The following is a 25,486-nucleotide window of genomic DNA, read 5'->3' as shown; positions in this document are numbered from 1 at the left end:
CGGAACCAGTATGGATTCATTCAGAAAACATTTCCTAGATCTGTCTACTGAAATGCTCCCGGAACACTACAAACACCCTAGCTCCCACAGCTTGATTTCTACATCTTATTCCCGATTAAAAGAAACCAGGGCAGCCTGGAGAAATGAATCCAGTGTGGGGGCAAGGACGCCCATGGTGAGCCCAGGACGTTCTGTTGTGCTGGAGGCGAGACTGACGGAGCCACGGCGAGGACCTGAGTTAGCAGGAAGGGGCTCTCACATCAGCTTTGAGACAATGTGAGCGTCAGAAACAATAATGACTATAAACAACTTTAATATGCTGAATGAATAAAACTATGAATCTGTGCACACAAAAATATAAAAGTCAAGAGCTAGGGCAGCTGGGACTGGGAGGCACTGCTTCAGGACTCCCAGCAGCTTTTCATCCAGTAGGCCCTTTGCGAGGTAGGAATCACCACTGTGCAGAGATGTGGTTATATTCATCGCAGTCATGCTCAAAACCGAAAACTGTAAACAGCCTGCACACCTAACAAAAGAGGAGCAGCTGCATGAAATGCTATGCATCTATGTAACTGGAATCCAGCACAGCTGGGGTACTGGAATATGTGCATGCTTGCTGATAAGGAGGCAGGTTCCTGGGAACTGAGCACCTGGCCAAGAAGCACCTGATTACCTTGGCGGCTGAGGCTGTATCTTCTCAGTAGACTCCTCTGCTGCCAAGTGAATGTATGAAAAGAACGAGTTCCAACAACAGTGCAGGGAGGGAGCTGCACTTTTGTTTTTAAAATAGGTATGCACATAAGTGAAAATTATGCCTACAAAGGTTATTATAATCATATACACCAAAATAAACCTGTTAAAAGTGGGATCATGATTTTTTTTTTCCTCGAGAGTTTGAAACTACTGAACAGCTTCCTCTGGGAGACTTGTGATCCTGGGGCTACAGAATAGAGCAACAGAGGAATATCCACTGCCCCTCCATCCTAAAAGGCACGGCAGTGAGAAAGAATAGCAGTGTCACCCAGTGGACACCGCTGGGCCTGCTCGAGCTGACCCCTCCTGGCTTGGGGCCCCAGGAGTGAACAGGACTGATGATGTATCTCTCCCCAGCCCCCATCCCATCCCAACACATGGGGCACAGGAGCTGGGAAAGGTGTCCTTACTGGCTGCATGGTGCCCCCTGCAATGACCACTGCCCGGCATTCCTTCACCACCTGGGCAAAGTGCACAGCTGGATTCAGGAGCAAGAACTTAAGGCTGCTCTGACTGAGGCTGCCTGGAAAAAGAGACCAGTGGAGAGGTGAGTGCAAGCCCAACAGACACTTCTATCATCCCAGCAAAGGGGGATCCCCAGGTGAGTCCGGGTCTGAGGCATAAGTGCTAGTGCTTTCTCTTTAAATTAAAGACCATTTAATCTCTAAGACAACCAGCCCACAGAGGTGGACCATACAATCCTCTCCATATTCATACGAGGAAACTGAAGTTAAAAAAGAAAATAGTCCAAATCACAAAGCTTATAGATGACCCAAACGATGACCCAAACCAAAGTCCACTCTACCCGACAATACAAGCTTCCCTAGGACCCCTGCCCAAGAGGACCCCTATCCCAGCCCCTCTATCTCCCGTCCTCCTCCACTGCTTGCCCAAGTCACAGCAGGCCAGTGCCCAGTGCACTGCTTCTTCCTAACCCAGGAAATTCCCAGGATGGAAGGAAAGAATCCTTTCACACTGCAGCTCCCTGGCTCAGCTTAGCTCCTTCCTGGGAATTGAGCACCTGGCCAAGAAGCACCTGATTACCTTGGCGGCTCAGGATGACTCTGCCGTCCTGGTTGGCCGTAGTGAGAGCTGCCAAGAAGCCTTCGATATGCATCAGTGGGGAAGCTGGTCGCGGGGTGCTGGCCTGACTCTCATCTGCAGGGGCTGCACAGAGCAGAATGGGGAGGAGGCCGCCCTGCGGACAGGTCCACACACAAGGAACAGATGCCCTTGCCCAGGCCTACAGCCGGCTCTGCCTGCCCACCCTCCTGCCTCACCTTCAGTTGCCTTGGGCTGCAGGCTCTGTACGAACTGCTGAAACCCAGCCAATTTGGGCTGCTCCCGAGACGACAGCACTGCTCCGTACCTTTCTGTGAAGCCAAAGAGCTGGGTGGGATGACAGCGAGCAGTGGAGAGGAACAAGGAACAGCCATGAGAGAGAGGCTGGGTGGATCGGAGGCTCTCCCAGGCCGAAGATACCTGCAGCGCACATCCCACCGCCTCAGCAAGGCCCACTGCACCAAGGAGGGTGGAGACAGAGGGGACTCTGGAATACTCTTGAGGGCAGCGGAGGAAAGCATGGTAAGGGCAGGGGGGTTGGGGTGTAGCTGGGTCCCGTTCAGGACCACAAGATGGGAGCAGGTACCTTTCTGCTGACCATGCTCTTCTCACAGTACCGCTGCACCTGCAAAACCAAGCCCAGCTGTAGGCACGTGTGCAAACTGAGTGAGCTGTAATCTAAACAAACAAAAAAAATCCCACCACCTCCACCACAACGCAGTGATACCTTCTGAGGCACCTGGAGCCTCCTTGCCAACAATGCTGTCATCCCCTCTCTGAGGCCACCTCCTCCCCTACTGCCCCTGTCCGTAATGCAGTGCCCTATTCAGGAAGCCTGTGCACGCGACCCTCCTGAAGTGACCTCCCTGGGCTTGCCAGGGGCGAAAAGATATCCTAGCTCAGAGCCACAGCACATGGCATGCCACCTAGAACACAGGCAGGACCCTGTCCCCGGGGGCAGTCACTGTTACTGCCTTGAGCCACAAGGGTGGGGTTCAGGCAGCAGTGGCCAGAAGCACCAGGTACGCAGGCCTGGAGCAGACGTCTGAGGCTGCAACCAGACTCAATTGGGAAGATGCGAAAGGGGTCACATAGAACACATCAATGTCCTGCTCCTGTCCATAAGCCTGAGGGAGACTGTGCCGGAAGATGGAATGAGGCGGCGAGGACCTAGAGTCTCTACCTGTTCTATGGGGCACCAAGAAAGGTGCCTTTCTCACCCATCCCTGTGGCCTTCGCCCTAGAGGAAGATGACTTTTGTCTTGCAGGCACACTGTGTTAAGGGTTAAGTAATTACACCTCTATGTTTTAGATCCTTAGACTGCTTGAGGACAGAAAGAATTTGCTTTTTCTTCCTTCCACAGTCTTCACGTAGTACTCTACCCACAGACGGTTTTAAGGAAATTGGATGTGGAAGGTGGAAGGGTGGAAACCTTTACCTTGAACAGGTTGATGTTGTCGATCTGGCTCTGGAAGAGGAAGTCGTTGATGGTCTTCAGCTCCGTCCCTGAGGGCAAACACAGGAAGGGCCTTGGGAGTTTCACCCTGAGCATCGGCTTTCAGTCCCAGGGTTAAGCTCAGAAGTGGCTCAGAGCAGCTCTGGGACCTCTGAGAGCAACTCTCTTACCTGTTTGTGAGAGGCTCTGTGTATTGGGGTTTTGCTTAATGTTCCCTAAGAAAGAGAATCGAAATAGGTCAGGAAGGTGGTTCTCTGCACCTCCCAACCCTTCCCTATCTTCTCTCCCCCTACACTGCACATCAAGAGCATCTGTATTTCAATGGCTTTTTTGTTTTGCTTTTCGCTCTTTATAGCATACAAAGGACCCACTGAGAGGGCAGGGGGGTCTAGGAGCCTCCCACATCTGATTCCTGTGCTTACACATGGAACCCAAAGCCCTGTAAGTTCATGGTTTTCACCCCTCCTCCAGGAGGCCAGGACACAGTGCACAGTGGCCAGACGAATGTATGCAGGGCATGGGAGCACAGAGGAGCTGCCCAGGCCACGTGGTGAGCCTGAGGCAAAGTAGAGCTGGCAGCTCAGAGCAACACGAGACCAGCTTCCACCAGAAGCTCCCACAGTCTTTCTGCAACTTCCGCTTCCACAGATGCCTTCCAAGGGGCTGCCCCATCATAAAAGAAGGGGACGAGACCAGGTCATGCAAAGCGGGCTGGAAGCTGAAGCCAGAAGATCCCAGGCTCCCTTGCTGGGCTTGTGAATTGTAAGCAGCCTCTTGCTCTGAGCTCTAGTTTATACGTCTGTCAACGAGGACTCAAAAGCCAGCACTGCGTTTTCACAAGGCACGCAAAACCACGTATGCAGTGCTTCGAACACCCCACAGCACTACGCCTATCACAGAAACACTGTATGTTCATGACATGCTGTAACCTTACTATCCCCGCAGTGGGGCCTGAAATAAAAAGGCCTCAGAACACAGGCAAAGAACCCTGTGGGTCTAAAATAAACCTCAAGTCAGACAACTCAACTAAGCTACAAAGAACAAGAATTTTCTGAATCAATGATCAAGACTGTTCTTAAAAATACAGAGAACTGAGGCGGTTCTGATGAGCATCCAAGGAAACAGCAGCCTAGCAGGTTTTGCAGGCCTGGGGTTAGCAGGGGGACAGGGTTCTTACCTCCCAGCATGGCCACAAATTTCTCCAGCAAATACAGGATCTGTTTCAGGTACATCAGGTTCTTGGCCTTCAAACGCTTCCTGAGAAGAAGCCACTGGACATTAAGCGGTGGTGCCCTGACGGTGACTCACCCCGCCCACCCCCAGCAGGGGCCTTGCTGCCCAATGCCTCTCAAACTGGGTCACAATCTACAAATCCTTTCCCAGAAAGCAGGCTGGCCATGGCTCCAGGCCTCAGAGCCAGCGGTCAGTCCCCAGCCTCCCATGTCTGTGTGAAGCACGCACCATGATGTGCCCAGGATGTGAATGGCACGCGGCTCCACCATGCCGCAACCCGGATCAGAGGGGAACCAAAGTGCTGCCTCTAAGGGGCTGATGCAGGGGGCCACCGAGGCTGAGAGACTGTCACACTATCTCAGAGGGTCACATCTCACCTGTATCTCTCCATGTACTGCAGCAGCTGGGAATGGGCCTGGCAGAGCTGCAGAAAGAACACAAACCAGGCTCTAGGCAAGCAGCCGAGGGCTGTGCTGCTGACATCTTAGATTCGCCTAGAAGATGCTGGCCCTGGACACACAGGAAGCCACCAATGGGAGGAGAGGGGGCTGGGTGCAGACAAAAGGTATGGGTTTCCACAGCCCTTAGGCTGGTGGGAGCTGAGCGAGAGGGGAAGGAAGGGAAGTTTTCCTCCAGTGTCCACTGTGGGTCAGAGAAAAGCAGGAGGCTGAAACCCTCAAGTATTGAGTCTCCCTGATAGTTTCTACAAGGTTAAGAAAAGACCTACAAAGAGTGATGGTTCAAGGTCACCATCACATCCCAGCCTCAATTCAACCCAGGGATAGGTCAGAAGAGCTGGTGGGATGCCATGGGTGTTTCACAGTCACAGACCAAGGTTGCCTCGGAGACCCCCAGGTTTCTGCAAAACACCCTGAAAACCACTGGTGTACCAGGAAGCGGCCCCAGCTTCTGCTCCTAGAGCTGCTACACCCCAGCTCCACACTCCTGAGCTGTATGATCTTAGGACACAGCTTGACCATCTATCTCTGAATCTCCAAGTGCCCAATGTAAAATAGGAATACCACCCCCATGGCAGTGTAAAGACCAGACACCTGGTGCCATACATGGTGCAGGAGGAGCCTGCACTCATCTTTTTTTTTTTTTGAGACAGAGTTTCGCTCTTGTTGCCCAGGCTGGAGTGCAATGGTACAATCTCGACTCACTGCAACCTCTGCCTCCTGGATTCAAGCGATTCTCTTGCTTCAGCCTCCCGAGTAGCTTGGATTACAGACATGCACCACCACACCTGGCTAATTTTTGTATTTTTCAGTATAGACGGGGGTTTCACTATGTTGGTCAGGCTGGTCTCGAACCAGCTTACAGAACTGACTGCTGGCATCCAGGGCCGGAGGGACTCAGGAGCACGGGGGCAGGTAAGGTACAGGGAAACCAGTTGCTCTGTCAGAGCGGGGTCCCCAGAGTTCTGGGATGTGCTGGAAAGCCACAGTCAGCCTCCAATAAGGTCACTGCCTTGACTTAGTGTACCCTCTAGCAAGCCCCACCTCTGGAGAAATTCTTGGTCCAGGCGTCTGGAGGAACCATTCAAATCCCTTTGTCTCACGGCAGGCCCTGGCCTGGGGAGGGGAGGCCCACACACCTGGGAGCCGCTGACCTCCACACTGTGCATGCCTGTGATGGTGTCGATCAGGTTGTGTGCCTCGTCGATGATCACCACCTGGTCCTGCAGCCGGATGCCCGCAGCCTGTCGAGTGGCCGCATGCAGCAGCATCTGATAGGGCAGCACCACCAGCTGGGAGGGAGATGAGGCCACGTTAGCAGGGCGGGGCTCCCCTGCAGCAGCTGGGCCTGCCCAACACTGAGCTCCAGATGTGAGTGCTTCTATTTCCTGTCTGGACTGTGTGTAGAGACATTCAAGAAATAGCTTGTAGCAATGGACAAGCTTTCCTCAAGAGTTTTACAAGAAAAATCAAATATCTGAAATACAGTAAACTAGGGCTGGTCTGACTCCTGAGTGAACCGGGGCAAGGCTGGGTGAGGATAACCCCTGCTTAGCTTTGTCCATGTCCTCAAGGTCACCCCGGAGGCCCCCAGGTTTCTGCAAAACACCCTGAAAACCACTGGTGTACCAGGAAGCGGCCCCAGCTTCTGCTCCTGGAGCTGCTACTTCCCAGCTGTGTGACTCTAGAAGAGTTGTCCAACCTCTCTGACCCTCGGGTTCCTCATCTGCAAAATAGGCTTGATACATCCTATCTCAAGCGAGTGTTAAGGAATGGAGCTGGGGCAACAAAAATAAAAGCAACTGCAGATCTTTAGGTGTTTGTTGTTAGCAAAGTTTCCAGTTAAAGGAATAGTCATATTAAAAAAATGAAAAACCAGAAACTGAAGGGCTCCATCACCTACTCTTGATGAGAAAATATAAGTCACTTAACCCTTCTGGGCTCCAGTGTCCCCATGCACAGAATTTCACCAGAAAACTATTAACATAAAGTCAAGATATGGTCAAAGTGCTTTAAAAATTCAAAAATCGTAAAGGTTTTGGGTCATGTTATGATATTTGTGCATAAATGCCTATAGCACTAATCTTGCTCTGAAGGCAAACAGACCGGAGGGAAGGCCTGGGACATCACGGCGGCTGGCAGCTTTCCTCTATTTCTCTGCCAGCGCCCACACAGCTCAGACCCTATGCTGGTGAGCATTTAGCTGCTGTGCAAAACAGTTAGTTTCTCATATTTTTTAAAATCTACTTAAACAGAATTTTCCACAAGTGGTATCCTGTTTCCAAAGTCATTCAAATTAAGGAATTAGCAAGGTAATAGTGAAATCGCACCCACCAAATAACAATGAGATACCATTTTTGACCTGCTATGTCAGCAGCTCTGTTTACAAATTAAGAGAAGTTGAGTCAGAGAAGACAGTATTCTCTCATGCTGCAGGTAGGTGTATGTTAGGACTGCTTTCCAGTTAAGAGTACTATTATTTAAAAAAAAAAGAAAAATGGGAAAACTGAATGGTTCCATCACTGACACGTTCCATCACATCACAGGTGTGGAAGTTGGGACCGTCACTTGAAAAGCCATTTGGAAATAGATTTACACACCGCACTCTTCTCAGCTCCTGGCATCCTCTCCCTGTGGTTTCGCTAGGAATGCACATGCTTTCCTGGCTCCTAAACACTGTCCCCAGTAATACTAATTGGCCTTGCCGCCTGGTTCCCCCAAGGAATCCTATGCACCTCCTCCAACTCACGCATCGGGCGAGAATGGGTTAAGTGCCATCAGTCTGACCACAGTGGGTGGCATCCCCCAAATTACAGTGTGATGAGGACTCCCCTCATGGCCTAGGCCACAGTGAGAGCCAAGAGTGGCTTTCCAGCACTGCAGAGCCCTCACCTGGGCTGCAGGGATGGCAAGGCGGCTTCCGTAATAGGGACAGGCCTGGGCCTCCTTCCCAAGGGCCAGCAGCTGCTCAATGTCCTTCACCTCTGCCAGGGCCTCATCCCGGAGGAGGCCCATCTGCTCATGGTTGTAGAAGGGGCAGGCAGCCTGCTTCTCCTGCCTCCTTCTCTTTGGCTTCTCCTCCTCAGCTCCTTTTTTCTTCTCTGAGGGTGGCACACACACAAGGAGAGAAAAGAGAGGGGACAGCAACTGTCCATGGGCCCGAAAGAGGGTTCTGTGATGCTGAGACCCACTTCCATTGGGTGGGGTCTGTAAGACCCTCCCAAGTACTGCCGACTATGGTCTCCTCAGAACACTCTAAGGTTTTACTTTTGTTCTCCAGAAAGAGCCTGGAAAATGATCTCCAAGCCATGGATTTGGGCTAGACACTGACCCAGAAAGCAGGAACACTTTTTCCCAAGGAGAGGAGCCTTAGGAAGGAATTGGGGAACTGGGGTCTCCTCTGCCATTCTTTTTTTTTTTTGAGACGGAGTTTTGCTCTTGTTACCTAGGCTGGAGTGCAATGGCGCGATCTCGGCTCACTGCGATCTCCGCCTCCTGGGTTCAGGCAACTCTCCTGCCTCAGCCTCCCGAGTAGCTGGGACTACAGGCGTGCGCCAACATGCCCAGCTAATTTTTTGTATTTTTAGTAGAGACGGGGTTTCACCATGTTGACCAGGATGGTCTCGATCTCTTGACCTCGTGATCCACCCACCTCGGCCTCCCAAAGTGCTGGGATTACAGGTGTAAGCCACTGCGCCTGGCCTCCTCTGCCATTCTTTCTATGCAAGACACTTAACGGTCTTCAGTCACTGCCACCCCTGCCTCTCTCTCCCCAGACCACCTGCGGCTATGCCATGGTCCCAGTGGCTACCGTGCCTGCTTCTCTGCATGTCCACGCAGCGGTCGTTGATAAGCTGCACAGAACCTAGGCTTTTCACATCTTCATTTACACAAAGGTTCTGCAACAAAGGAGAAAGGAAGAGGCAAAGAGACAGTGCTGGCTAAATGACACCCAACCAACACACGAGGACCTGCCCTGCCCACTTCTCCTTTGCCTTCCAGTGATCAGTTGGCCAGGCCAGGCCAGGGAGGGGGCTGCTCCTCGCACTGTTCAACCTGTCGCAGACCCAGCGTCTCCCAGGCCTGGACGAGGAGGACAAAGCTGTGGGGAAGGGAGCAGGATGGCCCCTGGTGGAAACACTGGCCACTGTTTACCTGCCGGGAGCCGAGGGAGACCAGTCGGACGTCCTTGCCAAAGGGGCTCTTCTTCACCTCATGCACAAACTGGGCCAGCTGGGAGTGTGTCCGACTACAGTAATAAACCTAGCAGACAAAAAGAAAGGTGCTCAAAGAGGGAACCGAAACATCCCACAGCATTCTATTCTCTAACATCGAGGCACGCTGGGGCCTGAGGCTGAGGAAAGGGGGTGGCTCCAAATTCACAAAGCTGAGGCAGGACAGCAATGTCCCACATCAGGTCGCATCTACTGAGGGACCCAGGGGTTCCTGAATCACCCGCAGATCCAGACATTCAAGGGAATGCCCCAGAGGAAGCTCCTTCCACGAGTCACGTCCAGCCTCTCATCAACCGCTTCGGAGGGTTGGCTAATCTTAGGACAGTGGTGACCATCTCCCAAGTGGTGACTCTTAACCATGGCAAAAAGTCCCCATTTGGGGAGGGGGCTGTCAGCAGGGTGGGGTTGTTTCACACACATCCATCCCCCAAAGGGGAAAAAGGAAGGCTGAGCAGAATACCCTCTCTCTACTCCAAGACAAGAGTGAAAGGAGGAAAACAGAAAAATACAGAGAAAATATCTACTTCTGACAAAAAACAAAAGTCATAAATCAATGAAACCAAGTATGTTTAAACTTGAGAAATGTCAGACCATACACATCCCACTGCCCTCCATGCAAATGGAAACATGGATAAGAGGAGAAGCACACCATGAGAGACCCAAAGGGCAGGGCACTCGTGTGTCCTACCAGCACCACTCAGTGGAGACAGAAACCACACAGACTTCAGCCCAGAACAGCTGCTCCTCATGCCCTGGGGTGGCAAGCACGGCCCTGCTCCCAGGAGAGGTCTCCCCAGGCCCCGAACCCAAGAGAGGTCTCCCCAGGCCCCGAACCCAGGAGAGGTCTCTCCAGGGTTGCATCTGGGAAGCCACAGAGTCCAAGCGCTGGAAGCTCCTCCTTTGTGGACAGGAGGGTGAGAAGCAGCTGAGTGATTCCAGCCTCCTCCCCCAGGGGTGCAGAGCCCAGCCCACAGGCCCCAACAGCACGAGCAGAGGACACTCATGTTACCTTAGTTACATGTTCTTCCTCCAGGTCATCCTCATCCTCATCCACTCTGTGTGTGAGAGAGAGAAAACACAAAACAGTCTTCCCTCAGCAAAAAACACTGAGCATCTGCTGAGCGCTGGTCTCGAGCCCTGGACATCCGTAGCAACGGGTTTCACCAAGGAAGCAGGTGCTGCTTGCTCAGAAACTCCCCCAGGCAAATGCCAACCCCAGTTTCCCATGGCTACTCAGGTCTCTGGATGGGGAAATGTGGAAAGAAGAAAGGGGCTCAGCACCCCCAACCCAAGTCTTGAGTTGGAAGCCTCAGTAGTCATGGCAGGCTGTTCTCCTCTCTCTGTCCTCCCTCCAGCAAGCGGGACCCCTCTGAGGCACCTGGGGGGATATTTGCTCTTCATCACCTTGGGCCTTTGGATGTTCTGCACCTGGAATGCTGTCTCTCCTCACCAGCTCCCACACAACTCTGAGATCACAGCAGAAAGGTCACCTCCTCCAGGAAGCCTTCTTTGACCTTCCCTGGTAGGTCTGGTTGCTCTGACACATATTCATGGCACCTGCTCTTAACACCTATGCCATTCAAAATCGCTTCCCCTCCGTCTCTCTCCCCTCAGACTGTCATGTCCACAAGGGAGGACCAGGTTGGCTTTGTTTCTGCTGCATTCCTGTGGCCTCACCTAGAGCTTGGCATACAGCAGGAACCCCACGCACATCTCCTGGATGAAGCCACAGCTGACCGACCGAGTGAACAGAAGATGCTGTCACTTATGACCAGTCACACCTCTTCTCTTTTCAGTCTCAGTCTGCCCTTTCCAGCAATGCAGGAAGGAAGAGCCCATCAGCACTGGGGGTTGGCAGGGAGGCCAACCCTGCATCCCGTGGCCTGAAGCTGAGCCAGCTTTACTAGCCTATACTCTTCAGAAAACACAAAACCCTCTACCATCTGACAGGTGCAGGCTACCTATGGGAATAACACACGAAAAAGAAAACATTTTGGTTCACCTCGAAATTCCTTTCTAAAAAGGCAGAACGCAATTGCCTTTGGCTATCAGAAGAGCAGTTATTACAGGCTTGGCTTCATGGTCATTAAAAAGCAGGCAGCTCTGTCTTAAAGGCTTCGATTCTATCCTATGTTGCATGCTGGACAAAGCCAGCAGGAGCTCAGTGAGAGGCTGGGCATTTGAAGAAAGGAAGAGCAAAAATTTTCCATTCAGAACTCAGGTCCTCCAAGGCTCACATATCTCTTGAAATGTCAGGGCATGGGAAGCCCCCAGAAGCTGATCTAAGGGATCCGTGGCTCTTGCCCAGACCCAAAGGAGCACTTTGTTCCTCTAATATTCACCACTCCACCCCTATTCAAGTTCTCTGCCTTGTCTCCATGGGCTCTGAGGAAGAAGAAGGGGAGCAGAAACAGGATCTTGGAAGCAGGCAGAAAGGGTTCATTGAGCACAAACCATTTATGAGCCCCTCTCGCCAGTGAGGCATAAAGCAGTGTGGTGGTCTCTGCCCTGGGCAGGGGCAGAAGTCAAGGTCCACAAGGGCAGCCTGGAATCACACTACTGGACTGGAACGAGCCGGCATCTGCTCATTCAGGTCAATTTCATTCTATTGAGCGCACCCCTATGCCAAACACTGGGTCAGTTTTGTGAACATAAAACTATAAAGACGTGGTTCCTGCCCTGAAGCAGGTCGAGCTCAGCCAGGGAGGGGAGGCAACAACAGGAGCACAAGCGGGTGTGTGAGCGAAACAGAGCGGCTGACACCAAGGCCATTGAGACAACGCCTGAGCCAGGCCTCAAAGGAGAGAAAGACATTCGCCAAGGTGTTTGGATGGAGCACGCTGCATGAGCAAATCCTCGGACAGGACAGAGAAAGGCCTGGCGTGCTAGAGGAAGGTCAGGGCAGTGGGGAAGCTGGCTTCTGGGGGAGGGCAGCTGGAAGTGGCGTCAGAAGGAGCCCTGCAGACTGTTGATGGCCAGGGATGAACCTTCAGAACATCCACGGAGGGTCTGTGGTCTTGCAGTTACCCTCCAACAGATGTGGCCAGGGTGTCACGGGATACATGGGACCCATCATCAGGTGCAGCCCCCGACACCATCCACATCACCCAGTTTTGTTTTCCGTGTAGGCAAACATGCTGATTTCACCTAGGTGCTATTTGTTTTCATGTCTATTAACTGTCCCCTCCATGTCTTCTTCCCTTCTATGTCCACAGCATCTGGCTAGTGCCACACCCAGAGCAGACATGCAGGGGTGGTGGTGAGGTTCCAGTGTGAATGGAATGGGACTGTCACCAGGGATCCTGTGGGCCAGAAATGGCCTGGGTGTCCTACTCAGGGCTAAGTCACCCCGCAGCTCATGGCTTATCAAGTGGAAACCCCGAGTCTGGACCAACAGAGGCCTTAGGGGAAAAGGAAAGCTTGGGCTAAGGCGGCCTTGACGGGTGGCACCTCACGGGTTGCCCAGTGCAGCCAGCTGCCTCAGAGCCTAAGATCTAGAGTCAGGCTTCCTGAAATCAAGCCCAGCTCCACTGTTGAGGTTTGTGGCCTCTGCCAAGGTGTCTTCCCTGGTTGGGCTGCAGCCTCCTTGTGCCTAAAGCACAGACACAAATGTTCCTGCCCTGCCTGAGCGGCCATGAGGACAGCTGAGTGGACACAGGACAGGCCGGTGACTGTCATCGCTGCCATTGGCACTCATGGACCCTAAGAAGGACCCAGCTTAGAGCAGAGGGCAAAGGCCACCATGCCTCTTGCAAGGTGCTTCATGGCACCTGTGGTACAAGGGAAAGAGCTGTCTTCAAGGGTGTCCCCTAGCCAGGGGCAGGGGCAGGGTGGCGTCACCGCTGTCTCACCCGCTCGCTGCTTTTTTCTCCTCGTCACTCTCGTATTCGGCAAGGACCAGCTCCTCCTCCCCAGACTCCAGCTGCTCCAGACGCTCAGCCCCCGGGCCTGTCTCCAGCATCTCCCTGCTGAGGCGGAGGAGGTTCTCTGTTTCTTCTTGTTCCTGCCTCTGGACAGGAGTAGTGGACATGGGGAGAGAGGAAGAAGTCTCAGCACCAGTACCCACCTCCCCACGTGCTGGGGACAATGCATACCACGCCCATTCACATGGGCCTGGCTGCCTGGCTAGAGAGGGATCTACTCCTAGGATCCATGCCTCAGCCACTCACAGCCCAGCTCCTGCATGGGAGCACACAGCCAGGGAGGGTCACGGAGGGGAGACTGACGCCCTGGCCACACACCCATGAGCCTCCAAGCAGCGGGACCCTGCCTGGACACGTTCCCACCCCCGAGATAAGGCTCACCAGGCGCTTGGCTGCATACTTGAGCTGTGCCCTGTGCTGCAGCTGCTGCAGGCGTTCTTCTCGCTGCCTCCTCCTGGCCTGCTCCGCCTAAAGGGGAAGGCAGACACAAAGGAAACTCACCAGGAAGCCCCAAACCAGGCCTCTCTTAAGGTGTCTGGGCCGCTCAGCCTGGCGCTTCCTCACTTGGGGGCAGGTCTCCTTCCCTGGCTGGCACTCAAGGGCTGCCGCATCCCCTCCCCGGACCTCACCCCTGCAGTCCCAGCCTCGCTGTTCACTGAGGAAAGCTGCCCACTCCTCCCAAAGCCACATGCTCTCCATCAGATCTGTGCCTTAACTGCATTACAGCGACTGAACCATGTTGCCAATGGCAATGATCAGGTCCTTTCCCAGGTGAGTAATAAATGGGAACCACCAGCTCCTCGTGTGAAAAAGGCCTGCTGACATCCAGCTCACAAAAGACAGCATCAACCCAAGGAGCTGATGGAAGAGTTGAGAGGCATGGCAATGGCAGAGGAACACACACTACCTGAGTCTCGGAATCACCCCAAAACAATCGCTGAAGCCTGTTTCCTCCATCACTCCCACTTCTGGTTACCCCAGGTCTCACCTTTAGTCGGTCCACCAGGTCCCTCTCTTCTTTCTTCTGCACAAACTCAGTCACCCAGGCCGGTTCTCCAGCAGGCCTCGGGGTGCCTGCAGTCACTTTGCCGGAAGATGACAGACACGGGGATTCATCTTTCTCATGACGTAAGGGGCCAGTTCCAGTTTCAAGGAGCTGTGCCTCTTCTTCACGCTTCTTCTGTTCAAAGTCACGGAGCCAGGAGAGGGCCCCACAAATAAGACTTAAGGACTTTCCCTGCAGGAAGAAAAATGATCTTTAGGAGTAGGAAAATAACAAAGCCTTCCAAACGACCTCTCCCTATTTTAATAAAAGCTTGAAAGAAGGTCTGGCTGTACATATAAGAGGATGCTCTAAGACTAGCCTAGGGAAGGAAAGGAAGGAAATTAGCACTAGAATAGCCAGGAAAAGCAGAAAAATGGAACAAATGAAAACTGGGCCCAAGAAGCAGGAAAGAGCTTCTTTAATTATCCAGCTCATGTGTAAATACTGCACATAATTAGAAGGAGGTGAGACAATAGACAAAAAAAACTAAGAATTAAGGCCCCAAAATGTCAAGCAAGAAATTCCACGTACTTGCCAAGAGAGAGCCAGAGTGGCCGCTCTGCCCTCATGCAGCTCACGTGCAGATACAGGATGATCAGTCACGAGTGCCAGTGTTCACGTTTTTTGTTTTTGTTTTTATTTTATTTTATTTTATTTTTTTGAGACAGAGTCTCACTTTGTCGGCAGGCGCCAGGCTGGAGTGCAGTGGCGTCATCTCGGCTCACTGCAACCTTCGCCTCTCAGGTTCAAGCAATTCTCCTGCCTCAGCCTCCCAAGTAGCTGGGACTACAGTCGCGCGCCACCACGCCCAGCTAATTTTTGTATTTTTAGTAGAGATGGGGTTTTACCATGTTGAACCAGGATGGTCTTGATCCTGACCTCGTGATCCGCCCGCCTCGGCCTCCCAAAGTGCTGGGATTACAGGTGTGTGCCACCGTGCCCAGCCTTGTTTTTGTTTTTGTTTTTAAAAGCAAACTAATCACTCTGGAGGACATCACTCTTTTTGTTTGTCTGTTTTAGAGAGGCGGTCTTGCTATGTTGCCCAGGCTGGTCTGGAACTCCTGAGCTCACACAATTCTCTGGCCTCAGCCTCCCAAGTGGCTGGGGACCATAGGTGTGCGCCTCCGCACACAGACTGGAGAACACTACTCTTAAGACGAGAATCTTCCGTAAGCCTTGTTGAATTGTATTCCCCCAAATTGCTGTGCTGAAGTCCTAACACCCAGTGTCTCAGAATGTGGCGTTATCTGGAAAGAGGACCACTGCAAATGTAGTTAGTTGAGACTACTAGGGTGGGCCCCAGCCTAAAGGGTTAATATCCTTATTAGAAAGGGGACACGTGGATGCAGACATGCACAGAGGCAGGCGATGTGATGAGACCCAAGGAGAAGATGCCACCTATAAGCCAAGGAAAGGGGCCTGAAGGGATCCTTTCCTCGAGACCATAAGAAGGGACCAAGCCTGCTGACTCCTTGATCTCAGACTTCAGATTCCAGCCTCCAACGCTGTGGGACATCAGTTTCCACTGTTTAAGCCCAAGTTTGTGAAGCTTTCCTCTGGCAGCCCCAGGGAACCAATACAGTTCTTTCAGAGAGTACCCTGCAGCCAGCGCCACCAAGTGGTGGCCCTGGTGTCCACAAGGGGACTCGGCTCAGGGGAGTCTCTGGAGGAGCCCATGCCTTCTGCTCCAGGCAGTCAGCTCTTCAGCCTGCTGAACCCAGAGGGGTTTGCAGAGAATCCAGGGTGGAGTGAAATACCTCATATGACTAGGGTTGGGGCAGCAGCATGGCATAAGAGTCAGAGCTTCAAACTCCACAGCCAGGTGCCAGGGTTCCAGCTGCACCCCCCACCTGCAGTTCTGTGGCTCAGGTTGGCCTCACTGCGCTTGGTTCCACAAGTTCAGAAACGGGAATGACAACAGCAGCACCCTCCTCACAGAGCTGGTGCAAGCAAGACATTAGTTAACACATACAAAAGGCCAAATCCTCTGGATTAGAGGATTGCCTGGCAAATAACAAGTGACCAGTTGGATTTAGCTAATTTTTTGCTATCATTAAGTAATAATAAAAGTATTAATAGTATTATTCTGGGATATGGGATCTATTAGTTTTCATTAGAATTTTGAAAGGCCCCGGGATAGGACAGAATGACACTGCTGACAAATGGATGGATCCCATATTTTTAGAAAAGCCCCATATGTGCCATTTTCCTGTTTTTGATAGACACTAAATGGCAAAGAGTTTCAGGCAAAACTCCCCAGCAGCACCCAGAGGGCAGCTCTTCGGTGCTGCCTGTGACACCAGGAGCAGTCAGCTTTGGCTGTCACTGAGCTGGGAGACACCATGGTTAGAAAGCCAGTGCCCTCCATTTGAAAGTGAGCTGAGGAAGTTCCTGAGGGTATGGTCAAAGTTATCTTTTAAAAACAAACGTGGGTATATGCTGGCACAATAACAAAAGAATAACTGAGGTCCACAGCTTTCTATCCTGTAATAAGACCACAAAACTTTGAGATTGGAAAATGTTAAAAGGATGCATCACCAAAGGCTCACCTTCCTGGGTATCATCCCAGATAACACAGTTAAAGGATTTATGCCAAGATAAGCAAATTCATTCACTCTGAACACCTGCTGGTTGTCCCAAGCATGGGGCTCAAAGCTGAGGACACAAAGGTGCAGAGTCCCTAGGAAATTCTCACAGGCCCACATGTGACATATAATTCGAGGGCATCATAGATCCCTGCAAAGAGTGGAATCTAGGTTTGAGGACTCCCAGAACTGGAGTGTTATACAGGGCACAGCACACACCAAGTTGTGATGGTGACTCAACTTGATAGACTTGTATGAAGCTTAAAAAAAGACTATTAAGGATAAACAGCATCTCGGGCAGCTAAGCTGGGGCACCTGTGCATACAAGACAGGGAAAGGCATGGAACGCACAACATGTAACAAAAACCCCACTTGGTGTCCCACAGCATGGCTGTTCCTGTGGGCCACAGGACACCTGGGACAGGAGAACACACTCTATTCAGGGGATGATTTAGAAGACAGAAGAATGTCAAAGGTAATAAAGTCACAGGGTACATTCATAGAGAGTGCACACAAGAAGATGAGGTTAGCGAACGAGAAACATCAACAATTAAAGGCTGAGCAGAGGAAGAAGACATGGAAGCCTGGAGTGCAGAAAACTGAGACGGAAAGACTTGAAAGGGAGATGATGGGTTGTCAGGCAAAACAAGGTGAAAGGCGTCAGGTGCAGGAGCTCACACCTATAATCCCAGCACTTTGGGAGGCCAAGGCAGAGGACTGCTTGAGCCCAGGAGTTTAAGACCAGTCTGAGCAGCATAGTGAGATCTCATTTCTACAAATTAAAAAATTAGCTAGGTGTGATGGTACACACCTGTAGTGCCAGCTTCTCGGGAGGCTGAGGTGGGAGGATCACTTGAGGCCAGAAGGTTGAGGCTGCAGTGAATCATGATCTTACCACTGCACTCTGCCCTGGGCAACAGAGCGACACCCTGTCTCTAAAATTAAAATAAACAAGGCGGAATGAACATGCACTCATCTGCATTCTTTTCCAAAGCACACTAAAATTAACCAAAGTAATATGGAGGCTTACACCCACAAAAACAAGGAAAGTGGAAGGAGTAATACGTTTCAGGAGAGAAGGAAAGACAACAGAGAAATGGAAGTGATTCGGCAGAGACACTCAAGCTCAAGTGTCCCCAAAGATCTCCCCCATTGACTCTCAGAAAGACTTGGGAACTGGTAGGAACATGGCAGGCCACTGAAAACAAAGGGACAGATTGAAATTCTTTTCAAGAACAATTAGATCCCCAGGTTGCAGTCCCTGATCCTGCTCCTTGCAGAAGACAGGAAGTGGATTCTCTGTGGAGGCTGGGCTAGGAGAGCTCTGGAGGCAACAGGCAGAGTGAGGAAGACGGAGGAGGAGGAGGAGGAGGAGGAGGAGGGCCAGGCTGAAAGCAGGCACTGAGAGGGACTCTCCACCTGGAGCCCCTTCCCCAGACCACTTCCAGGAAGACTGGCTGTCAGGCTTCAGCCCCTGTACCTGCTGGGCCAGAGCTCAGAGGCGCCTGCCCTGGAGAAACCCAAGGCTCTAGGGAAAATTTCACAGAAGTGCTGGCAACTAGAGGCCCCCAACAAAGGGGCCCAGCCTGGCAGCCACAGCCAGCCTGCCCTGCAGACTCAGCCTTTCTATGCCCTGTTCTTCAGCATACACAGGCGGCCCAGGACCACCGGATGTTTGAAGAAAGCCTCCAAACGGACATATACCCTGCTGTGCTGTGGGTGTGGCTATCTGTCCCCACCAACACTCATGCTGAAATCTGTCAAGTCAGTCAGTCTGAGGAGCAACTAATTCAAATGACAGGGAAAGATGACAGGGAAAGGATGGAGGATTCCAGGAAGGCTCCCAGGTAAAATGGAATTGGTCACTGCTGTGGACTGAGTTGTGTCCCCACCAAAATGCATGTTAAAAAAAGTTGAGAACAAAAATGAAACAAAAGAAGCTGGGTGTGGTGGTGTGCACCCGTAATCTAGAATCTTGCCAGCCTCCAGCTACTTGGGAGGCTGAGAGGGGAAGATTGCTTGAGCTTAGGAGTTCAAGACCGGCTGGGCCACACAGTGAGACTCCCCATCTTAACAAATAATCATATGTTGAAATCCTAACCCCACTATGTGACTGTACTACAGATCCGGTGTTTAAGGGTAAAGGAGGTCATAAGGGAGGAAGCCTTGTCTTCATAAAAGAGGAAGAGACACCAAAGATCTGTTTTTCTCCTCCTCTTTTTTTCTTGCTCCATAGCAAGAAGGCAGTTATCTGCAAGCCAGGAAGAGACCCCTTCCCCAGAACCAGAATCCTGCCAGAACCTTGATCTTCAACTTTCAAGCCTCCAGAATGGTGAGAAAATAAATTCCTGTTAAGTCACCCAGTCTCTGCTATTTTGTTATGGCAGTCCTGGCCAACTAAGACAGTAATTTTCTGGATGGAAAATCATATTGAGAGGCCACTGGATGACATGGGAGGAATTGGCATAGGTATACTAAAAACTTAAGTAACTTTAATAAGGCAATTATTAACTCTAGAAAAACAAAATATTAAGACATATTGTTCAAGACAAAATTATGTTCAAAACATAATCATAATACACACGTTGACTCAGCAGAGACTAAAACCTGGAATTATATTTATAGGATGGGGAAAGGGAAGGAAAAGAGATGATAATAAAGCCGTCTCATCTATTGTAATAGGAAGACACTGATGACTTTAGCCTAATTTTTCTCAGACCATGGAGCTATGTTTAAGACTTTAATAGAGGAAGTAACCATTACCCGGAAAGATAAACTGAGACTACTCTGCCCAACTTCAAACCATGAAAATCTCTAGACAGGCAAACAGGAAAAGCTAGCACAGCTGCCCTTAAGTTGTCTTCATCACTGTCTCTCACTTTTCATACTCACAGTGCCAGTTGGACTCTCAAATATCCCAATCTTGCCAGCCTCCAAAACCCGGTACAGCTCTGCCATGAAGTCTTTCTGGATGGAATAGGGCGTGAAGGGAAAAGGAAAATGGATGCCACCAACCTTCTGTGTTTCATTAGCCATGGACCTAGGAAAAATAAATAAAATATGGTAGCTCTCTCACGATCCAGGAAGAAGAGGCTTGAAATCTGGAGCAGTAACTAAGAGCAGTCTCCACACTTTTTACCGAATTTTTCCTTGGTTGTATATTTTTCTTGGAAGCAAGACCATATTGCCTCCATCCCTCACAGGTCCACATAAGGCCATACCAGAATCATGCAATCCATGTAGGGACATTTAATGGCTCTAACAGAATGCAGACCAGGAAAGCCCCTAAACTGAATCTCCCCTGCCATTTCACTGCTGCTCGGACACCTTTCTAATGCCTCTACAAAAGGCTTAGAGCTCTCTTCTCAAAGACATGCACCCCTAGGATCAAGGGTGTTGCTTATAATTACTTTCGCAGCTTTATTCTCCCGATGCACATTCACAAGCCGAAGCTACTTCACTTTAACCCGTTGTGAAGACCTGGAAAATCATGATGCACAGGCAGAGAATTACGAGCACAGCTTGTCTGGATGGCGCAAGTTAACACGCACGCCCCTACCTCACAGGTATCTTTAGTTTGCTTCTTAGTTAATCCTAGCCTCCATTTCCAGACTCAACCAGAGCTACCTCCTAATAATTTTTCTTGCCTCAAGACATGAGCTTTCTGTTTGGCTCCAGACAGGAGAGCTGTCTTCACAGCCACAGAGCTCTGGCTGGAATGGCTTCCCAGTACTGAGACCAAGCATTTCTCTTTCCTTGCTAGGCTAAAGTCTACGAAAAACTGCCTCGTGTTGACATCATCTTTTTTTTTCCTCTTCTGAACCTAATTATGTCTGAGATAGCGTTTCCTCTCCTTTCTTCCTCGAATCACCATCTGGAGCCCTTACTCTTCCATCCTGGTTCCCACACCTCTCTCTTTGGAAGTCACTTCTCCAAGCTATTTGACAGGTCTGTCTCTTCTAAGCACAAATGTTAATAAGCCCAAAACCCGTTTTTATTAATATTAGTAGACTGAGAGCCCATCTTTATAACTTTGGCCTCAATAAGACTAGTGATAGCATCACTGTATTTACGAGGGGAAAGGTAGTTGCCATGATGCTCTCCTAGTTATAGTTTAGGGGCAATTAAAATGACTGCACATTGGTGGTAGTTTATGGATTTGCACAAGAAGAGAGAACTCATAGAGCTAGCATTATTTTACATGTCTTTACAGAGGTGTATTTGGCTGTTTTGTTAGACATTCTAGGGATAAGAGAAAATGAAAAAAGAAAAACATGATTACAGAGGTAGAGGAATTATTACAGGAAGGGTAATTTAAAAACACTATGACAATTCAATCCTGAGAGGGAGTTATGTACTGACAAAGTTTTAACACATGAAGGAAAGGAGAAGAAAGGTACCTAACAAATTTTGAACACCTGCTATGTATTAAACACACTACAGGGTCTCTGCTGTGACTAAACATACCTAAGCATTTCTTATCACTTATGTACCTGTTCTTCCTGTAAAAGCCCACCTTTGCCTCCTTTGATGATGTCAACAATAGCCAATCGGAATTAGCCTACATTGTGTAGTCTGACCTCAGACTACAGGGGGAGGAGACAGGAACAAGATCTGCATTAAGGATAAAAACTCCTGCCTTCCTTTGTTCTGAGTGCTCTCCCTTGCCTCTGCCTTGTGTGCAGGAAGCGCTCTTCTATAGAAGAAAATTGCCTTGCTAAGAACACTTTTGCCTGAGTGTTAGTTACACTTTGCAGCACCGAGCACTTTTACTTCTAACAATTATCTCATTTAATCTGTACAACACTGTAAGGATACAGCTATTGGATATTGATGCTTATAGAAATTAAAAAATTGCTCAAAGTCACAGCTAAAAAGTGAAAAACCAGGGATTCCAATCCAGATCCAAATGCCTGTGCTTCAGTGAAGCCCATCCGGTTGCAGGCGATAACCAGCACAAGTAAAGGGAGGTTCACTGAAGGGAGGTTCACAAACTAAGAGTAAGAATTGAGACTATCTGGGAAAGCCAAAAACAGAAGCAGACTAGAGCTGCAAGGTAGCTCAGACTTCAAGACAGCTCCAGGAACACCAGCAAACACACACGGGGTTGACTCCCCTGCTCAGCCAGGTGCTGGACACAGCCACGATCTCACTCCCTCAGTGCACTTAGTTTCTGCTTACCCCAAACTTTTGCTTGCACGTGGCCTCATCAGCCCCTGGATCTTTCAGCTTCAGCTCCCACTGCCAAATAAGAAGTTTTCATGTCTCCTCGTTCTGAATCACAAGAGAAAAGCTGACCAGCACCTCCTCTCAAGACAGAGCACTGGTCAGCCTGAGACCGATCAGGCTCCCAGCCTCATCTACTCAGCTCGGGCCTTGCACTTGCTGCTCCTGCTGGCCTGGGGAAGGAGGAGTCCTCAATATCCAGGCCCCAGCTCACCTCCTCAAAGAAGCCTCTCTGGCTGTCTGGTCACTGGATAGTGGTCAAACACCACCCTCATCCCTCACCCCCTAGCTTGCTCTAAGTCACTTTTTAAAAATCACATTACTCTGTGTTTAATTTATTCATAGCTCTTAGCACCATCTGAACCTATTTATTCTTCCTCACTGGAATATAAATTCCATAAATGGAGAAACCTTGTCTGTTTTGTTCTTCTCTGGCTCCAGGACTCAGAACTAGGTGCTTCAACACCTCATAGGCATTCAACAAAAATCTGATGAACAAATGAGGAGCCAGTCAGACACGGGGGCTCTAAGTAAAGGTTTCTGTTCCAAGGCTGGGTAAAGAAGGTTCCATGACTTGAATACCTATCTAGTTAAAGGGTCAGTTCTTAAATGGTTTCAAACTGTTTTCACATAACCCCACAACAACCCTGTGTGGCCAGTACTTTTATTAGCTCTATTTTATAAAGAAACTGAAACTCAGTAAACTTAAGTGACTTGCCCAAGGTCACTCAGCAAGTGCTTGAACCCAGGATTTGAACATCTGCCAGACCCCTAAGCCACCTGCAACTCTGTATTTCCTCACTTTTCCTCCCGCCGGGGTAAGTGGGATAAAAAACAGACTTGGTTACCAAACTCTAGAATGACAACACTAAACAATACGGAAGAAAAATATTATTTCACTTCCCCGACAGTGGTAATTATGGATCTCGTTATTCCAGAGGCAGCACAGACTAAATTACAGAGGTTTGGATAAATCTGAGAATAACAGATTCACTAAGCCCTACTAAAAACATCTGCAGTGACTTGTTCAGCCCTCTTCGGGTTGGCTGTGTAGCGGACAACCTCCACACAGGCACACACCAGGACAGCAAATTGCATGCTCATAAAACGAGGTAAGAGTTGTGAAAGCACTTCGGGAACCTATTAGTTCTCAAAGTGTTCATTTTCTTCAGCCCCCAATTATCACTCATTACTGAGTACAGACTATTGCTACAGGCTCAATTGTGTCCTCCCCACATGGATTTTAGACGTCCCAAGCCTCTGGGGCTGTGAGAAAACACATTTCTGTGTCTAAGCCATCCAGTTTATGGTATTTTGTTATGGCAGCCAGCGCTGCCGAAACAACTATGGCCCTAAAATGCTTTAACTTCACACACATAGAAAGCACCACGGCCCCAAGAAAAAAGCTTTTCTGCCCTGCTTTTAAGCCCCGGCCACACGCCGCAATGCTGCGATGCTCCACCAGCTGGAGGATGGCCTAGCCCATAATATCCACATTCCCACCTTGCTGTGGCCCTGTCTCCCCTCCCATCTGCATCCTGAGCTCGCATACGGCGTGAAACCCAACCAGCTGCTTATTAACATTCAAGTCCACTTTTATGACACTTCCGTCAACAATCTGGTCAACCGCACTCATCCCTGGCCTCTGTACTGGACCTTGCTCCTCCCTCCTCGATTCCCGCCCTAGAGGAAGCTAGAACCATGTTGGCCTTAACTTTATTGGCTCTGGGCTCAGATAGCCAAGTTTGGGATCCCAGCTGTATCCTTGCTAAAGTTAGTATCTCTGGGACTCAGTCTCCGCATTCCTAAGAGAGGTGGGTCAGAGTGCTCACTCACTGTTGCAATGTTTTATCCAAATAAGATAATCGATGAAAACCTCAGCACAGCTGGGTCAAATGTAAGACTCAAACGCATAGCTGCTTTTAAGGCCGACTCCTGCGCACTGCCCAGTTCCACCGCAGGAACCACCTTCTTGGGCCTGTCCGGTCTCCGCACAGGGGTTCCCGCCTGTCAATCACGCTGGCCCCGCCCTCCACTTCCGGAACATTTTCCCGCTCTGGACTGGCCACGCCCCTCTACATACAAGGGTCCCGCGCTGGGACAGACTCCTAGTTGCGATTTCACCAGAGTCCGCCCTTCCTCGTCTCGCTGCTCCTAGTCCTCAGCCCTGCCGCCATGCAGCACTGCACTCACCTTCTTTGCCGGCAAAATTGCTTCGCTGAAGCCAGGTCCAGGGAATCAGGGCAAACGCCGCTGAATTTGAAACTGGCGGCTTTGCTCACTGAACGCCAGCCGGAACCACCCCAGCCGCTGCGCACGCGCACTCCGGACCGCTCGCGAGCAAGAAGACGCCGGAATCTGGAGGGGCGTGGTTTGCGCGCTTTCCGCGCCTTTGCGCTTGCGCAGCGGCCTCAAGAGTGGAGAGTTAGGCAATTGAAGTACTGAGTCTGACGGGTGACTGGTGGCTGTGCTGAGGAACTTGGACCTCAACCCCAGGGCTCGGTGCATCCTCCCGCTGCTGTCCGCCAACTGCGGGTTGTGTGATTAATCCCCGCCGATTAGCGCCAGGTGTACGAAGCGCTTGACGGTTGTAACTCCCAGGGACGGGCGCTGTCCCGGTGACGGGAAACCTGTCTTCTGGTTCCGGCTGTAGTCGGCCTCTGGAGGTCTGCAGCTCGGTTATTTTACCTCTGAAACGGACGACACCTGCCCTGCCCACCCCAGCGGCTCCTCCACGCGGAGAAATGGTGTCAGTGAAAGGCCGTCTAGATGACGAGTTTATGAAATCGTTTCTGCCCCGTGCCAGGCACGTCCTTGCAGGGAGCCCAGAAGACGAAACCCCAGCCCTGCCAGCAGCTCACCTGCTAATTAGGAGAACAACGCATCACCTCGCCTCCCTGGACTTTGCTTCTCCTTTTTTCAATGAGGGATTGGACTAGCTGGTTCTTAAGAACTTTTCGGAAAGTCTGGTTCTGGGAGATGATCAATGGGACCATCTTATGCTAGGAGCTTTCCTGGAATGACAGGTAACTGGTGCGCCTTCCCAGCAGGTCAGGGAGAGTTACCGGGACTTGAAGGAAAGGCTTTTGGGGAGAGGAGCCAGTGTTACAAGCTGTCGAAAGCTTGGAGGTGGGAATTTACAAAAGATGATTCCAGGTCAGTTTTTTTGTCACCTGTTTCCAACTTGGGCAGTTTAGAGAGGGCGAGGAAGTAATACCCTTCTGGATCTTGGGATGTGGACCAGCAAAATCCTTAGAGGGTGTTTGAACTCTTAGTTTTAAGTTTAGAATTAATGGACAGAATACTTAAATAGACATTTCTCCAAAGAAGATGTACAAATGGCTCACAGACCCATAAAAATGTTGCATTGCATCCTATAATATCTGTGTTTGTTTTCTTATAAAAACAGTGTTTTAAAATAACGGTTGTCTGGTAAATTGACACCTCTAGAATAGAAGGTACGCTAGGTTTTTTACCCTATTGCTTCAAACCCCGTCCAACACACGCAC

The 25,486-nt window shown here is 50.5% G+C and overlaps 2 protein-coding genes across 2 annotated transcripts in view; one reads left to right on the top strand and one right to left on the bottom strand.

Moving 5' to 3' along the window:
• Positions 1-23,905, bottom strand: part of DDX11 (DEAD/H-box helicase 11) — a 28,990-nt gene extending 5,085 nt beyond the window's left edge. Inside the window, exons 1-19 of the mRNA XM_064377482.1 lie at positions 23,814-23,905; positions 21,933-22,025; positions 19,644-19,791; positions 14,110-14,358; positions 13,503-13,589; positions 13,050-13,207; positions 10,208-10,253; positions 9,119-9,226; positions 8,775-8,862; positions 7,856-8,064; positions 6,103-6,255; positions 4,883-4,929; positions 4,450-4,529; positions 3,443-3,487; positions 3,255-3,322; positions 2,402-2,440; positions 2,034-2,142; positions 1,798-1,920; positions 1,164-1,276 (exon numbers count right to left, since the gene is read on the bottom strand). Coding sequence (XP_064233552.1) covers positions 1,164-1,276; positions 1,798-1,920; positions 2,034-2,142; positions 2,402-2,440; positions 3,255-3,322; positions 3,443-3,487; positions 4,450-4,529; positions 4,883-4,929; positions 6,103-6,255; positions 7,856-8,064; positions 8,775-8,862; positions 9,119-9,226; positions 10,208-10,253; positions 13,050-13,207; positions 13,503-13,589; positions 14,110-14,358; positions 19,644-19,791; positions 21,933-21,961 — 1,899 coding nt within the window. The 5' untranslated portion in view covers positions 21,962-22,025; positions 23,814-23,905. The remainder of the gene's footprint in view (positions 1-1,163; positions 1,277-1,797; positions 1,921-2,033; positions 2,143-2,401; positions 2,441-3,254; positions 3,323-3,442; positions 3,488-4,449; positions 4,530-4,882; positions 4,930-6,102; positions 6,256-7,855; positions 8,065-8,774; positions 8,863-9,118; positions 9,227-10,207; positions 10,254-13,049; positions 13,208-13,502; positions 13,590-14,109; positions 14,359-19,643; positions 19,792-21,932; positions 22,026-23,813) is intronic.
• Positions 23,906-24,401: 496 nt separating this feature from the next.
• The window catches only part of LOC105731140 (ovostatin-like), a 112,080-nt gene continuing 110,995 nt past the window's right edge, over positions 24,402-25,486 (top strand). Inside the window, exon 1 of the mRNA XM_064377479.1 lies at positions 24,402-25,003. The gene's annotated coding sequence lies outside the window, so the exon portion shown is untranslated. The remainder of the gene's footprint in view (positions 25,004-25,486) is intronic.

This window comes from Aotus nancymaae, unplaced genomic scaffold, assembly GCF_030222135.1.
Source record: "Aotus nancymaae isolate 86718 unplaced genomic scaffold, 86718_ANA_hifiasm-v0.15.2.pri h1tg000016l, whole genome shotgun sequence".
Classification (NCBI taxonomy): domain Eukaryota; kingdom Metazoa; phylum Chordata; class Mammalia; order Primates; family Aotidae; genus Aotus; species Aotus nancymaae.
The sequence above is the reverse complement of the archived record's forward strand: the minus strand, read 5'-3'. Positions and strand labels throughout refer to the sequence as shown.